Raw genomic sequence first — 16630 nt, forward strand, 5'->3', positions numbered from 1 at the left:
TTCTAGCGTATGCATAAAAAATGAGAAAATATTGCAAGAGAAAATTGATGAAATTTTGCAAATTTGCAAACACAGCTCACTGTGTATGACATTGGTTGACAGAAGAGGACAAAATCAGTCTGACTACAGCGAGAGGAACAATAAGGATTTGCCAAGTTTTGAACAACTTCATGAACAAAGTGCTAATCTTCCAGGATAACTTTATATCTCCTAGGATAAAAGTTTGTATCTTTTAGTATATTTGGAGGATAAATCATCCTGCTAAATGGTCTACGTGCTTGAGACGGCTCAGCGTGACATGACGTAAGTCTGTGAAAAGGGACATTTTTAGTTTTACTGAAACTCCAAGGGAGTTGAAGAGACTTCCAACGATAACAACCTTTGTGTTACCCACCACACCTTGGGAGGGGTGAACAAAAGGAAAAGAAACTTTGTCATGGCTCCATATAGTTTCACTGGAGAACATCTATGTCGGTCTGGTGTTGGTCTCGTTGCATGATGTAAAAGCCCTGTATCTGTAATGAAATTTAAAAAAGAGAACATTTGTCACTAAAGTAAATTCTGGATTATTTGGAACACCTTGATTAGGTAAAGTGGTAGAACGGTAGTAAAGTTTAAATTCAGCCAGCAAGTTCTTTGGCTTTAAACTGTGAGTGCATCCACCTCCAAGAGCACCAGCTGTTAGAGCTAGGCCCTTCTCCAGTTTCCCTCGGTCCATTTCTTTAGAGGGATTCTACCATAAATCTCCTTTCTCTCATATTAGTTTCCATGAATGTGACATTGTGCCCACCTCCCATCCCTCCCTCCCCCAGTGGACTCTCCAAACTTTCCTAGGTCGATTGTAACTTCTTTTACAGCCATGTCCTCCTACCGTTCATTTCTAAAGTTCTATTGATTTCACCTACTTGAACTTGTCGGCACAGGAGCTCCCTAAACTGTAGATACAGAAGTTCTTTGAAGACTCCTCCCCTAGTAATCTTCTGTAACAACGGTTGATTGCTTGCCAATTTTGCTTGGGTTATTAGGAAAGCAAAATATACGCTGTTAATTAAATTTCTGAGGACCAATGTTTTTTAATCCTGTCCGTGGGTCTAGAAGTAGTTGAAGATAATGTCTAAACCACAGGAATGGACTGATTTTGTCTCGAACTTGGGAAACCCTTTATTTTCAACTGAAAACCAAATTACTTAATTCACTGATCCTATATCACCACTGTGAAACTGTAGAGGTAGGATAACAAATATTGAAGACCATCATGACCTGCTTTAGATTTGGTAAATATTATTTTCTTGAAATATATATATTTTCTGCTGATAGCCGGAAGAGCATTAATTATATGTAATGTCCTTTCATAAAAAGTGTAACACCCTTCTGGCTGTCGACAGACTATGTGTTATGATGAAGTTAACTTCAGTTGACACTTTGCAAAGAGAAGGTTAATGTGGAAATGCCACATGAAATGTCAAAATAATATCCTTTTTCTTTAGAGCATCTGAACATAATGAACCATTAACTACCCGCAACTTTCTCCCACAATATCATCAGGTTTCAAATTGCGAACATCCGCTTTTCTCCAACTTCTTGAACAAACTCCATCACATGCATTTCTTATTCTTATGACACATGGCATCTCGAGTTCCCTACCATTTTCCCCCTTCCGTTATAATTCCATCACCAATTCAGTGATCATCCGCGGCAGGGCTGATGGGAGATGACATATCCTCATGATATAGCATCAACTTCTGAACCATTTGCACTCTTGAAGTATCGCAAGTGAAAAGTTCAAGGCTCCCTGCGGAAACCCGATCTAACTCTGTAGACAACTCTGTAGAGATAGAATGTTCCATGCAGCGAGATTAAAAACCGATAGCCTACATTGGGGAGAAAGTTCGACAAGACTGCCAAAAGGAATAGCGAGATATTAAGTTAGTGGGGTGATGGTCACTTGTAAACAGAAAATCTAGTCCTTGAATACGATCTGATGGGCTAGATGTATTGATACATTGGGAGGTGGAGCAAGATTGTGCAGTGAGTGTGATGCTTATAAACAAAGTGTCATGGCGATAAATAGAAAGGAAGTGTTGTGTTGATTAAACGAGAGATTTGGAAATAAATGATCAGTGATTGAGCTTGAAGTTATGTACTTAGGGGTTTGTCACATTCTCTTGTATGATTCCGAGTTTCATTTCTTGATGTGACAAATGCTTTTAAAACCTGTGCTTCAATTAAAAACACCCTCTTTTCCCGAAATGAAAATGTCTCTCAAAAATGATGTAATAGAGAAATCATATAATCAATTGCCCTCTTCATCTATTCCTTTGTCTGTATATATGATGCATATTTGTTTTCAGTGCATGTAACATCAAAGTTAAAAAAAAATTAATACTAGAATATCACAGCAACATATAATCATTATAAGCACAAAAAGTGAAGAGGGAGATGTTCACTACATGTAGGGATATGAGCAGTTGCTAATGGCAACCCATCATAAGTGATGCTTTGAATCATTGATACTTTTGACACTCCAGCCATACCAAAACTAGCATTCATCAAAATCACCTCAAACAACAAGCTTAGTGAAACATAGTTTGTTCAAATTTGGACAACACCTGAACACTTTGCAGAAGTTATCAGTACTAATGTACATCATCGTAGCTTTGCTAACATAAACTTAGAGTTAGAAATTCAAGTTTTTGCAAATGTCTTTGGGGGATGTCATGGTGGTATCTATAATGGGTGGCCCACACATCACATGACATTTTCTTGTCGTCACCTGAACAGCTAGAGCCCTGAACCTGAACAGTTTTACGTTCTGGATCCACCCAGCTGACACAATTCTTTTGAAATAAACCTACTAAATCTACATGGTCCCCTACTGCGACAAATACTACATTTGAACCTGCTTCCCTTCTTTCATCTCTCTCTCTCTCTCTCTCTCTCTCTCTCTCTCTCTCTCTCTTGCGACTTGCCTCTTTCTCTCCCTCTCCCTCTCTCTCTATCTCTCTTTTCCCCTCTTTCTCTCTTTTTCATTCTCCTTCTCCCTCTCCCTCTCTTTCGCACATACTCCTGTAGCCTTCTGTGTATCTTATTTTGTTTTTTGTAATTCACCAGGAGAACTGCAACATTAAAATGTGTACAACTTTTAAGTTCTAACCAATCATAAGATTATCTGTAATAGCATTTTTACCTGCACTAGTCAGGTGTGCCAGTAAGTAAAAACATCAAGATATTATTTTCCCAAAGTTATGATATAAATATATTCCGATAGGGAATGGGTTACATGATGGCATTTAACTAACCTTCTTCTCTTTTCTTCTCCTTCTTTTTATCTTCCAGATACCAACGAATGTCTTTTCAGCAATGGAGGTTGCAGTGGTAGATGCTGTAACACCATTGGTAGCTTCTACTGTAAATGCGATGTTGGATTTGAACTTGCCATGGATGGATTCAGCTGTAGAGGTAATTGAAATATTCATTCACTAACAACATTTTTGCTGTTGCTCATTTATTAAGAACGTTTATTTTGTACTGTTTAGAGAAAATAGGACAGCCAGTACAAGGAAGTGATCTGATTTCACATTTGTAGATGACTTTATTGCAGAAAGAAATTTGAATGAGGTAGTGTTTGAAGTTCACAAAGAAAAAAAGTCACGCTAAGACCTCTCACGCTTTTTCTCTCAAAAGTGAGATAAAGTCATGCAAAGGTTGGAAGCCATTTCTATCATGTCCAAATTCTCACCCCGCAAGCGGCAACGAATGTGAACAGCATCCTCCACTTCTACCATAGGTCCTTGGTCGCACATTTTCATTTTCCTCATTCAGTTTAAATCAAAACTCCCCTTGACAATCTTTGCTGACCATCTTTGAACTTCATCAAAGATCAAAATTGATACAAAAGTTATGCGATAGAAGAAAAATCATTAATTTCAATTTCTCATTTCACAGATATCGACGAGTGTGAACAGAACAACGGAGGCTGCCAGCACACCTGCCGTAACACCCACGGAAGCTTCACGTGTGAATGCCCCTTCGGAGAGCGACTCAACCCCGACGGTGTCACCTGCACTCGTAAGACCGCTCAAAGAATCTCCTAAAAACTCTCTCAGGGGGGTGTTTCACAAAAACCTTTTTTCAATGACAATGACAAATATCAGTCACAAATCTGCTGTTAACCAATCAGAAGCAAGGATTTCAGTAGCTTATAACAAAAACTGTCATTTGTCACTGATGACAAGTTTTGTGAAACTCTCCCTGGTCAAAACAAAAGGTTGCTTGGTCAATAGAACATTCCATTTACATATATATATATATATATATATATATCCATTTATCTACTGATGTCGTAAAAATATTCCTTTAATTTAGCTCTCATTTAGATGTAGAGTACTGTATTCTGAAAACTTTTCATTAGTATTACTATTACTTGATTGCTGTGTTGTGGTGAACCATGGGTAGAATATTCTAAACCCTCCCAAAAATGAAATATCCTTTATCTGTACTCTTCTGCAACACATATATATTTATATATGCCAATATGCTCTAGGCTGTGGTATGTTGTAGCATTTTCTAAAAGCTTTTCATATTCCTTTCTCAACCATGCTTTAAGTCTCTTTCAAATCAAAACCCTTATTGTTGGTTAGCTTTCTATATATAGTCCAAACACTCTGCCCCTGAAGACAAGTTTCCATTTTATATTTCTCATTCTCTACTTTCTAGAACTGTGGCATATTAGAAAGTGTGTTTAAAAAAAGACATATACCTGCCTCAAGAATTTTTACTATCCATGCTATGAAACCAAATGCTATTTGTTTTGTGTCATTATGAATTTCTTACATCTGTATAATTACTTCTTGCAAATCTGCTGGTCCTTTTGCAGTTATCTATATGTATCTGTATTCTTTAAGCTATCCATAATTCTTCATGCAAAACATGGAAGTATTTTTCTAGCTTTATTTTATAGAAAAGTTCACCTCTTTTTAATATTCCATATAGATTTGAGCTTTCATTCTTGTAACTTTTGATATAGATTAGTATCATTTGATAGAAGGAGGGAGAAGGCCTGCTGTATATTATAGCTTAGGCACTTCTTGCACTAAAACAATTATTATTATCATTGATTCATAGTCTGAAAGAGCTTTGTTTTCTAGACAAAGTATATATACTTCTTGTATCCTCCATTCTATAGACAAGCATGTTTGAAAGTTACTTTTTGATCATTGAAAAATCCAGTCTTTATTGATATAATTAACCTATAACAGTTCAGATTTTCATTATTTTCTCAATTTATTTAGTTCCCCACCTAAAACTGGTAAAAAAGAGAAATATTCATTGAATGAACCAGCGTGAAAGAATTGTATAAAAAAAATAAAAAATTGTCAATTTGTACCCCCCAAAAAATTTATTCATATTTAACACCGCCTTGCCTACTTAGAGACTTTAATCACTAGTTACAATTAAATCTCTCTTAATTAACGACACAACAAACTGCTTTGGAAATAGACTCAAAATTTTCTGTGATCATTACTTTTTCTGCTCATGTGCAATGTGTAATTCTCAGCATGCTGGATCAAAAGATAAAGCAAAAACATCTGATATGATAGGGAATTGATAGAAACAAATTCTTGATAGGAATATCGAGAGCCATTTCCAAAAGGACAGACCTCCAAAATAAAACTTTCAAACATGCTTGTGTTTTTACAAAAAGAGAATACTCATTCATGCTGTGTCTAACTGTGTGTCACCACCAAACCATGCTCTATAATTGTACTTCTTCTGTCTTCCCTATCAAACCCCCACCCTTCTGAATATTGATAACAAAATCATTATTAAACGACGACAGCTCAAGACGGATGCGCAATCAACAACGGCGGTTGCCAGCACCAATGTCTCTCGCATCCTTACGGTCACTTCTCCTGCCAGTGTCACGCCGGTTATAGACTGGCCGGAGACGGGAGGTCGTGTCAACGTAAGTCCGACGGAGTTTCGTCAGCACCTCTGATACAAATGCACGCCCATTAAACGCCCCTTACAATTTTGTTTAATGATTATATAATATCTCCGTGCATGTATGCAAGAACATCGAAAGTTAACATCAAAATTTAGAAGGCAAAATCCAGAGGAATGATCAAGCAAAGAAGGTTTTTTCCTTGTCTGCATTGATTTTAAATTCCTGTTCAAAATTGGGTGCAGTTTGGGATTTGATTTTATTGGGGATAAAATCAAAATCAATGATTTGCTATAAGTTTGTTTTAAAAAAGGTAATCAAAAATCCCTTCTTCTATCTGATGAACTATATGATAACCAATAAAAATTATTTCCAGGTTGATGAAATCAATTATGTTCTTTATACACCTGACTCCTGTCTGTTAGCAGTTAGAATCATACATGATTTTATATATACACAACCTTTATCAAATCCTAACACAATTTCATTTTTTATAAAATTTTACATGAACTCTGTGCATGTTTTTGCTATGTTTTTTTGTTTCTATGACCCCAAGTCTTTGTAATGTCATATTGACATTATCCCTCTCTCTCTCTTTGATATAAGTGTTCATCATATGTCATATTTGCATGATTCTCCACTATTTGTTGCAAATTAGACATGTATATTTGTACTGCATGCTACATACAAAAAATGAAAGTATACCAATCTGTTATGCAAACAATATCTATTTTATGATTTAATTCTCTCTGCGAAATATCATACTTCAAAATGATAATGAAGCATTTATAATGAATTTATTTAACCTCCCAATTTTTTTTTATCTGGCATGTATACTTTGTTTCGCTTGTTCTTAAATATTGTTACTCGTTATGATTTCAAATGGTACCTGGGATTTGATATTCAAATATCATTAAAATAAAATATATAATTTAATATATGTATTATGTATGCACATGTATGGGCCATGAACTGCAGGCATATACATTTACATTTAAAAGAAATTGTATAAATGCCAATACTATGTTTATTCTTTTGTCGGGTATTGGAAGCATTTTTTCATAAATGGAAAAATATATATATTCCCTCTTTTTGTCTCTGTATTTGCTTTCTTTTACCCAAATTTAATGCACAATTTTATATATTCCTGTCTCTGTACCTTATCCCAAATTATAATTGTTTGGTGTCTTGGTTGACTTACACAAAGTTTTAATTAACATTGTAACATTTTTCAAACGTGTTCGTGCTGTACATGTGTCTCGGACAACCCCCCCCCCCCAAGATGAAATAATCCTCAAGAATATAGATTTATTTTCAAGATAAAGAAATATTTGTCCTCCTAAATATCCTGCCTGGGAAATTAGGGAATTTACACTGAGAATTTACTGAAAATTGAGATTCTTATATATATATATGAGCTCATGAAATATTTTATATCAACAGAAATCCACATTGGAACATAGTGACGGTTCAAATGCCTGATGGCCCAGATTTTATCCGATATTCCCCAAAAAGGAAAATGTAAAGCGATTTATGAAAGTTGTCAATGTTTTTAGATCAATGTTATGAAGGACTTTAGATATACAGTTAAGAACTAAATTATTCATACCCTTACCAAGATTCTGTAACTTTTTATGTACATGTTTGGGAACTTGTGTGTGTCCTGATTTATGTTTCTTTAGAATGTAACATTGAATGCTCCAACATTGACTCTGATGCCAGCTTGTTTAGGGCTCAATGTCATCAAAGCTAATAGTACATGTCAAGGGTTAGGGTAAGGGTTAGGGTCACAGTTTGGCTTTAGGTTAGGTTCAAGGGTTAGAGGAAGGTTAAGTGTCGTGTTTGGTCCAAGGTCGACGTTAAGAAATCGGTTAGTGTAGAATAACGGCTGTCGAGCAAAGCACACCAGAGCATAATGTTGTCCAGTCACCGATAAATTAATCCCATCTTTTGCGTCCTTTTAGCTTCAAACCCTTGTGCCATCAACAACGGAGGTTGCGAACACACCTGTCTCAACATGGGTGATAGAGCCTTCTGCAACTGTAACACTGGTTACAGGTTAGCGCAAGATGGGAATAACTGTGAAGGTACGTACAATAGAGGGCCTCAATGTTCCTTAAACTCTACTCTTTCAGTCAAACCTGTTATTGTATGTTAAAGAAAGGAAAAGCTTGTATAGACTATAGACGCTGGTCTAACACCCTCTTTAAAATTTGACTTTACATCAAGCTTAGACCCAGCATTGGGTTCAAACTTAGCCATAATGAAATATCATATTTATAAAGGGGATATCACAAATATTTTCCAATGTGCTGTATAAATGGAGAAAAGGAAAGAAAAAGACAATCTATATTTGCCACTCTCCACCTTGGTGTAGTAAATGGGTACCTAGTAAGAAAAAATGCTTTCAATGCTCAAGTACCTTATCATGGAAGCTCAATTGAAGCTGAGATAACAATATGATCGTAGGGCCCTCGGGAAACAGTATTGATACTGATGAAGCTACCCTGGGTAAACAGGCATAGTATCACTGATAGTATTATTATTGTTGTTGTTGTTGTCATTATTGTTATTGTTATTATTATTAGCTTCAGGGAATAACAAATTCTTTGTTGACCTTTTTTAATAATAGATATTGATGAGTGTGCTACCAGGAACCATGTATGCCAGCAGGAGTGCACCAACACCGTCGGATCATACCGCTGTAGCTGCGTCACTAACTACATGCTTGAAACAAACGGCAGGACATGTAAACGTGAGTAGAATGCCAGGGTTCCCACCCGGTTGTATCGCTTTGTATTTTAAGGCGTAACGCCTGAGCGTTGGTATAGTTAAAAAATGACTACCTGTTCAAGAACGTTTTCCCACAAGACATGATGCTCTTGATGCGTGAAACAGTGCATAATGGGCTCCAATTTTGCCCTTATTTTGGCTTTGTGAGTTCACATTTATATAAAGTACACTATTTTTTGCAAAAACATGTACATACACATATATTTCTATAAGTATTTATATATATATTATATATTTTGTATAAGACTAATGATGCATGTTTTCATTTGTTTATAACAGGATCTATCCGCTCTTTTTGAGGCTGCTTATGCATTCAGCCTGACAGCTTTGTAGGATAGATGCATACAGCCTCAACTCAAGTGCAGATGGATCTTATAATGAACTCATTTATTGCATCATTTGCATAACATGTTTAGATACTCACATATTACATATAGTACATATAGTACAAGATCTATCCACTCTTGCTGAGGCTGCTTATGCAATCAGCCTGACAGTTTCGATCGATAGATACATACAGCCTCAATTCAAGTGAAGATAGATCTTATAATGGACTCATTCATTTGCATCATTTGTATAACATGTTTAGGTATTCATATATTACACAGTATTTACATAGTATTTACACAGTATTTACATAGTATTTATATAGTATTTACATAGTATTTACACTGTATTTACACAGTATTTACATAGTATTTACACAGTATTTACATATTGATCTATCATATGCATTGGTATATTTAACTGTGTATTTACATATTTTTGATGGTGACACATTTGCAGTGCAAGCAATCATCGACATCGAGCCCATCGACCCGTGTGAGAACCACCAATGCCAGTTCAACTGCACCATGAAATGGAACAGGCCTGTCTGTACCTGCCCTATAGGTTTCGAGCTCTCACCCGATCAAAGAAATTGCCAAGGTAAGGATATGAAGGATCAATGCTTGGGTGGTGTGGTCATTCCTGTAATACATGATGTAATAAACAATGTAATAAATGATGTAATAAATGATGTAATAAACGATGTAATTAAGGAATGTAATAGACAAAGTAATAAATGATATAATGAACGATGTAATAAACGATTTCATGAACTATGTAATGAACGATGTAATAAATGATTTAATAAACAATGTAACAAACAATTAGTACACAATGTAATAAACGATGTAATAAACGATGTATCAACTACTCTGAAGATTTCTTATAAAGATAATTTTTTTTTTCTTTCTTCAAATTTTAAATAAACAACAGTTTTCATAGAACTTGGCCTTTCTTCTTATATTTGATGTTGTAGATGATTCCAGAATATACAGTTAACAACTAAATCATTCATACTCTTACCCAAGTTTTGACAATTTTTTATGTATGTTAAAAATGTATTTGTCCCCATTTATATTTCTTAGGAATATGACACATTAAAGCTTACATCTTAAAGGTACTATGTCCCATGAAAAAGTTAAATTCCAACTGCATTTGAAAGATAATACTAATTTAGAACTTCCCTGAAAAAGGTGGGGCTTGAAAATGTCTTCAAGTGGGAAAATAACGACTATTAGTTGTCAAATCGACTTTAGGGCTATAGAGCCCAAAAATAATAGTCTTGATTTTCAGACAATTGTACCGAATGGTCATACGTTTTATGCTGCGCAAAGATTCAATCAGTTTAATCTTGGCCATCACAAGTAGTGGGTTATTGATGTAGACAAATGCTCATGTACCCTTTACAACTCTTTTCATGTATGTTATTACCAAAGAAGAAAAAAAGCCAGTCAGTCACTCAATAGTGTCTGACAGTGAAGCCTAGCAAGTAAACGGGTTTCCTTGCATAATTTGAATATTAGGTCACTGCTGAAGTTTGAATTTCACAGATAGGACATACAAGACATATTCATTATTCCTGCAAAGTTCTACAAAATTTGAGGTTGGCTGCAAAAGGGACATAGTACCTTTAAACTATTCAACAAAGGCCCTAAATCAGCTAGTCCCCCTTTCATTCTTGAGTTAAATACGAACAACCCCAAAAAACATCAAATTTACAAGGTGTATGAATAATTTAGTTGTTAATCATATGTAGTTTCTATAACATGATTTCATTTTCTATTGTTTGTTCTAGATAAAAACGAGTGTAACATTGGCCAGAGTTGCTGCGCGGCCACTCACCAGTGTATCAACACCGAGGGCAGCTACACCTGTCTCTGTCGTCCCGGATTCTTCCTGAGTGATGATGGATGCAGTTGTATCGGTAAGAGAAACTTTCGGTAAAATGAATTAGTTTTTTTCATGCATTGTTAAAGGAAATGCAAAGTTTGGGGAAATTTTGAAAATTGGATGGATAGTAATTCTTTAAATATTAATATATTTGGATGCCCCTGTGGATGTATTATAACTTCTGCTTTCGAGAAATTTAATAACAAAAAGTTTCCATTAATGCTAAGTTTTACGCAACTGGGGCACTCGGTATTAACATTCATTCTTTATTTGAATGTTGAATATTTTGTACGATTAAAAGGATTGATAAATATGGGTGCTTTCTTTATTAAAACCTAGGACAGAATTCAGTAGTCAATGGGTTCAGAAATAAATGAATAAATGGTGTTGTTTGATTTCAGATGTTGACGAGTGTGCACAGCGTAGCAGTAACCAATGTGATCAGACATGCACCAATACGCAAGGATCGTACCTGTGCGGATGCAACAATTCTTTCCAACTGGGCGACGACGGTTTCTCGTGTCTTAGAAGTAAGTCTTCCTCTCCTTCGTGGTCCGATATTTTTCTTTTTACAGCTCACTCTCTCGTGACCAAATAATAATAATTAATAATTACAGTGCTTATATAGCGCCTAACACTTACTTTGTCAGAAGTCTCTAAGCGCTCTACAATAATGCAGCATAATTACCCTGGCTTTAGCAGTTAAACACAGTCTCGTGTGATTCATTTTCAGAGAATTTAGGAGTAAAAATTGTTTTTAAATTGTTTGTCTTTGTCTAAAAATTTTAGGAATATTGTGCCCCCTCTTTTACAAACTCTGTGATCTGCTCCTGACAATGTATGATATTATTTTGCATTGAAGGTTGGTTATTAAAATATAAACTTTGTTACACGCATTGAATATAAAATTATGAAGTGATCATTTTTGTATTTAGATAAAAATTTAGATTGATTGATGAAGAATTGGAGCTTAATGTTATATTCAACCTCTCTCCCCCACCAACCTGGGGCTTTTCTTCCCATTATAGTGTTGCAGACACGCCCAACTCCGTCATCTCCAAGCTTCCAGTTCCCTCCTTTCCAAAACAGTGAGCTAAGTACAGGCCAGCTGGAGCAGGGACCGCAAACAAGCTGTAAGTATTTAAATAGTGAAAACTGTATATAAAGACTGCTCGAGTGAAACATGAAAGGTGGTCTTTATAGGCAGGTGGTCTTTATGCACAGGTTTTTAATGAGAAACATTATTCTATCAGTGAAGATAGTATATAAAGACTGCTTGAGTGAATATGTAAATGCATGACCGTAACTCGACTTTATCTTTGAAGAGTACCAATAATTTTCCTCTAACTAGCTTCATTTCTATCAGTGAATCAGTTTGTAGTGAGGCTAACTTTGGACCTCAGTGCCAGTCACTCGTATACTGATTGTTATTGAAGTTTCAACACACCAATGCAGAGTGAAAATATTCTTTGGTGATCAAACATCCTTCGAAGTGACTCAGAAACATTGCCTCAGATTCTGAATCAGTCAGGAATCCCATGACTTTTACAAGCCGATCGCCTGTCTGATTATCAAGATATTTATGATTGAAAATCAAAATCAAATTTTGTGTTTTCCTAACGGTTTTCATAACACTACAGTCTATTGGGGAAAACGAGTATAGTAAAACTGGTCAATCAAAGATTTTTACTTTTTTGAAGCACTTCATGATCATTTTGAATCACAATTTTTTCAGGGCTTCATTATTACACCATATTACAGACACTGATATCACGTAGGGCCATGCATCTCAGATTTAACATTGTGAAACGATGCATTTAAGATTACAGATAACTGACAATCTGGAATATTATTGTTCACACTAACTAGCTTCTTTTTTTTCATTGAATCAGTTTGTCGAGAGGCTAACTTTGGACCTCAGTGCCAGTACTCGTGTACTGACTGTATGAACGGGGCCAGCTGCAACCAAGATCTCACCGGGTGTGAATGTCTACCCGGCTGGCAGGGCACCATCTGCAACGAGAGTAAGTCGGAAACCTCCATTCTAAGAATTTGTTTTCCTTTTTTTAATTTTTATATGGAAACGGCATTGGTTAATACAATAACGAGAAAGTGGCTGCATGTATAATGTAAGGGGGATGATAAAAGTGGTGACGTGACATGTGTGGGACCCGTTTCACAAAGCCTTTTTTAAATGACAAATGACAAAAATCAGTGACAAATCTGCTGATAGAAGCAAGGATTTCAATAGCTTATAACAAAAACTGTTGTTTGTCACTGATGACAGGTTTTGTGAAATGAGGCCCTTAATCAAGCACATGGGACACTGCCCTTATAATATTTTTCTGAACTGAAGCCACGTCGAAGGTGTAAACTTATTAGTTCCCAGAAAGCAAAATTGTGGCGCGCTCCTCGAGAATCGATAGCCAAGCGATTCCAACGTGACGATAATATTGTTGAGGGTGGTTTATTACTATAATTCTTTGAAGTCTGACTTAGACCCTCTCAAAATCATATTTTGTGACAGTGACTCCCTCTTTGTCAATCAAATTTCTTTGGTTAGAACTGCCGGCAGACACGTTCTTGTGATAATGGAGGAACCTAGCTGTACATATCACTGGTGATAGGGCTACCCTTACTGAATCGTAGCTTATTACATGACCCTCTCCACATCATAGCTTGTAACAGTGACTTCCCCCTTTCTCCCAATAGCTTGTCCATCCAACTTCTTTGGTGAGAATTGCCAGCAGCCATGCCTTTGTCAGAATGGAGGAACCTGTAACCCCATCACTGGTGACTGCACCTGTCTACCAGGAATCGAAGGTCCTCGTTGCACTGAAGGTATTTATTACAAATTATATTGTTTTACATTAGCATTAACTCAACTCCTTAATTGTCAGAAGAAAATCCCATTCTGCTGCCCTTCTTCTTCTTCTTCTTTTTCTTCTTCTCCTTTTTTTTCTCTTCTTCTTCTCCTTCTTTATTTCTTCTTCTTCTTTTTTCCCCTTTTTTCTCTTCTTTTTCTCCTTCTTCTTCTTCTTCTTTACTTCTTTATTTCTATTCTTCTTCTCATTCTTCTCCTCATTCTTCTTCTTCTTCGTCATCGTCTTCTTCTTCTTCTTCTTTTTCTCCTTCTTCTCCTTCTTCTCCTTCTTTTCCTTCTTATTGTTCTTGTTCTTGTTCTTGTTCTTGTTCTTCTCCTTCTTCGTCTTCTTCTTCTTCTTCTTCTTCCTCTCCTTCTTCTTCTCCTTCTTCTTTTTCTGTCGTCTGTTGAGAGCCAGAAGGGTCTCAAATCCAAAGTACTGAACATGAGTTAACCCTAGCTCTCAACAGAAAATACGTTCATAAGTCCAACTATCTATGACCATAGTTGATTATTGATATCTTTTGTAGATGATATCACTACTTGATAAACATTTATCTCTCTAATCTTTAGGTTGCCCTCCCGGATTCTGGGGCAAGGACTGCGTCAAGGAATGCAACTGCCCGTCCGGTATCACGTGTAACGAGAGATGGGGAACCTGCCTGTGTAGGGCCGGCTACTTTGGACCTCACTGCAGTCAACGTAAGTCCTATTTCTTCGTATGGTCTCAGTTGTTTGTTGCCAATTTACTGTTGGTAGACTTTGTTGTGAAATTTTTGACACATGTCTATCATATATGGCATTTTTTCACCTCACTACAGTCAACGTAAGTCGTATTTCTTTGTACACGTTCAATTGTGTGTTGCCAATTTACTGTCAATAGACTTTGTTGTGAAATGTTTGACACACGTCTATCATATATATGGAGTATTTTCACCCAAGTCTTCTTTATTTTCCTCTTTTTCTTTTTGTACTTTCTTTCGATCCTCCCCTTCTTGTACTTTTGATTTTTTTTCCCCCTATAAGGCAATATTTTACTCATCTGTTCAATTCCTTGTGATGCAATCCCATTGATTGGAAAAGGTATAAGTGACAACTATAGAGAGGTGGTCATTATACAGAGGGTTAACTGTCTTAAAGCCCCACTGCACTACTTATAGCTACTTGCGTCCTCTATATAGCAAACGCCTAATCGTTGCCTGTTGGTCCCCTATGATCCCCTTTTTCTTACGGTATGTTCATTGAGAGCTGATTTGATGAGATAACTACCTGTCAGTGACCTTGCAGGGAGGTCTAATCCCCCCTGGCCAAACTAGTGCAGACAGGCTTTAATTTCATTTTATCTCTCCATCTTGTCATCTTGCAGCATGCCCCGCCTTCTACTACGGCAGCATGTGTAATGAGCAGTGTGACTGTCATCCGGTCCATTCCTTGGGATGCGATCCCGTCGAAGGTGCCTGTAGGTGCAAGCCTGGATACGAAGGAGACAGATGTCAAAATGGTGAGATCCTCTCATCGATTGAAATTCAATATGACGTTTGAACAATCAAGCTTTTTCACTTAGTTTCAGAATGTCAGCTGAGAATCTTAGGAAGTTGACTGATAGCACTTAAAGTTGCTCATGCGTGGGTATATAGAGGGCAGCACACGGACGTACGCACAGGAGCGTGATACCCGTTGGCTCAGTGTTATGTAGTGATCGCCAAGTTGCCTACTTCACAAACGACTATATACCCACCCATGAACATCTTTAAAATAAGTTTCCTTCTTGCTCTCAGGAGCCAATATGTTAAAAACCCTCATAAAAGTTTAAAAACTCAACTTTGGTTGATTCTTATCTCTCTTGTTATTGCATAAGCATCACTATGTTTTGTATAATTATAAAGTATAGTTATTTCTCTTTAAAATAAAACCCCACTTATGATTTTTGTCACTCATGGAATGTGTATTCTACCTCTCTTGCTATTGCATAATCATCACTATATTTAGTTTAATTATAAAGTATGTTTATTTCTCTTTAAAATGAAACCCCATTTGTTATGGTTTTTTTTCTTTCAGGCATGGGATGTGAATTTTATCAAAATAAGGGGCAGGGTTAAAAGTGAAAAGTTGTAAAAATGCACTGCTCGAGGATCTATGGAAATGGTGTACATTGTGCATGAATAAATCCAATGACCAGGGTCATTATAAATGTAAAGCGCTTAGAGACAATATTTCATATTAAAGGGATTTGGTATCTTATCTTATATTCTAAACAAAATCCTGGATAGCTCATGCTGCAATCATAATTCATTTTTCATTTTTTGTATCACTACAGTCTATTGGTGAAAATGAGTATGGTAAAACCGGTCACTCAAAGATTTTTACTTTTTTGAGGCACTTCATGATTATTTTGAAGCGCAATTTTTTTAGGGTTTCAATATTACACCATATCACATACACTGATAACACCTAGGGCCATGCATCTCAGATTTAACATTGTAAAACGATACCTTTAAGTACTATTTAAATCCAGATTATTATTATTATTATCAAATCTTCTCTTTATTCCTGTGTTACAGAATGTCGTCTTGGGATGTACGGTGAGCAGTGCAGGCACGTCTGTCAGTGCCTTGATGCTTCCATGTGTAACAAGGTCAACGGAGAATGCAGCAGGGAATGCTCGGCAGGGTACACGGGAGAGGCCTGCGAAAGATGTGAGTAGACTTTTGTTGAGGCACTGTGTAGTATTGAGAATATGAGAGTAATAATAATACTACAGCATTTATTACCGGTATGCGCCATCGATCTAGTAAACTATTCTGATGCGCAGA

General features: G+C 36.4%; 1 protein-coding gene across 2 annotated transcripts in view; it reads left to right on the forward strand.

The window, feature by feature from the left end:
• Positions 1-3320: 3320 nt before the first annotated feature.
• Positions 3321-16630, forward strand: part of LOC115918685 (multiple epidermal growth factor-like domains protein 6) — a 33546-nt gene continuing 20236 nt past the window's right edge. Inside the window, exons 1-14 of one of the 2 annotated variants that reach the window (XM_030986982.1) lie at positions 3321-3459; positions 3946-4068; positions 5840-5965; positions 7909-8031; positions 8577-8699; positions 9524-9664; positions 10860-10988; positions 11356-11484; positions 11983-12087; positions 12847-12978; positions 13667-13795; positions 14391-14519; positions 15184-15318; positions 16379-16513. In XM_030986982.1, coding sequence (XP_030842842.1) covers positions 3438-3459; positions 3946-4068; positions 5840-5965; positions 7909-8031; positions 8577-8699; positions 9524-9664; positions 10860-10988; positions 11356-11484; positions 11983-12087; positions 12847-12978; positions 13667-13795; positions 14391-14519; positions 15184-15318; positions 16379-16513 — 1681 coding nt within the window. In that variant the 5' untranslated portion in view covers positions 3321-3437. The remainder of the gene's footprint in view (positions 3460-3945; positions 4069-5839; positions 5966-7908; positions 8032-8576; positions 8700-9523; positions 9665-10859; positions 10989-11355; positions 11485-11982; positions 12088-12846; positions 12979-13666; positions 13796-14390; positions 14520-15183; positions 15319-16378; positions 16514-16630) is intronic. The other variant, XM_030986983.1, reaches the window with a different exon arrangement.

This window comes from Strongylocentrotus purpuratus, unplaced genomic scaffold, assembly GCF_000002235.5.
Source record: "Strongylocentrotus purpuratus isolate Spur 01 unplaced genomic scaffold, Spur_5.0 spur5_scaffold_16, whole genome shotgun sequence".
NCBI lineage: Eukaryota > Metazoa > Echinodermata > Echinoidea > Camarodonta > Strongylocentrotidae > Strongylocentrotus > Strongylocentrotus purpuratus.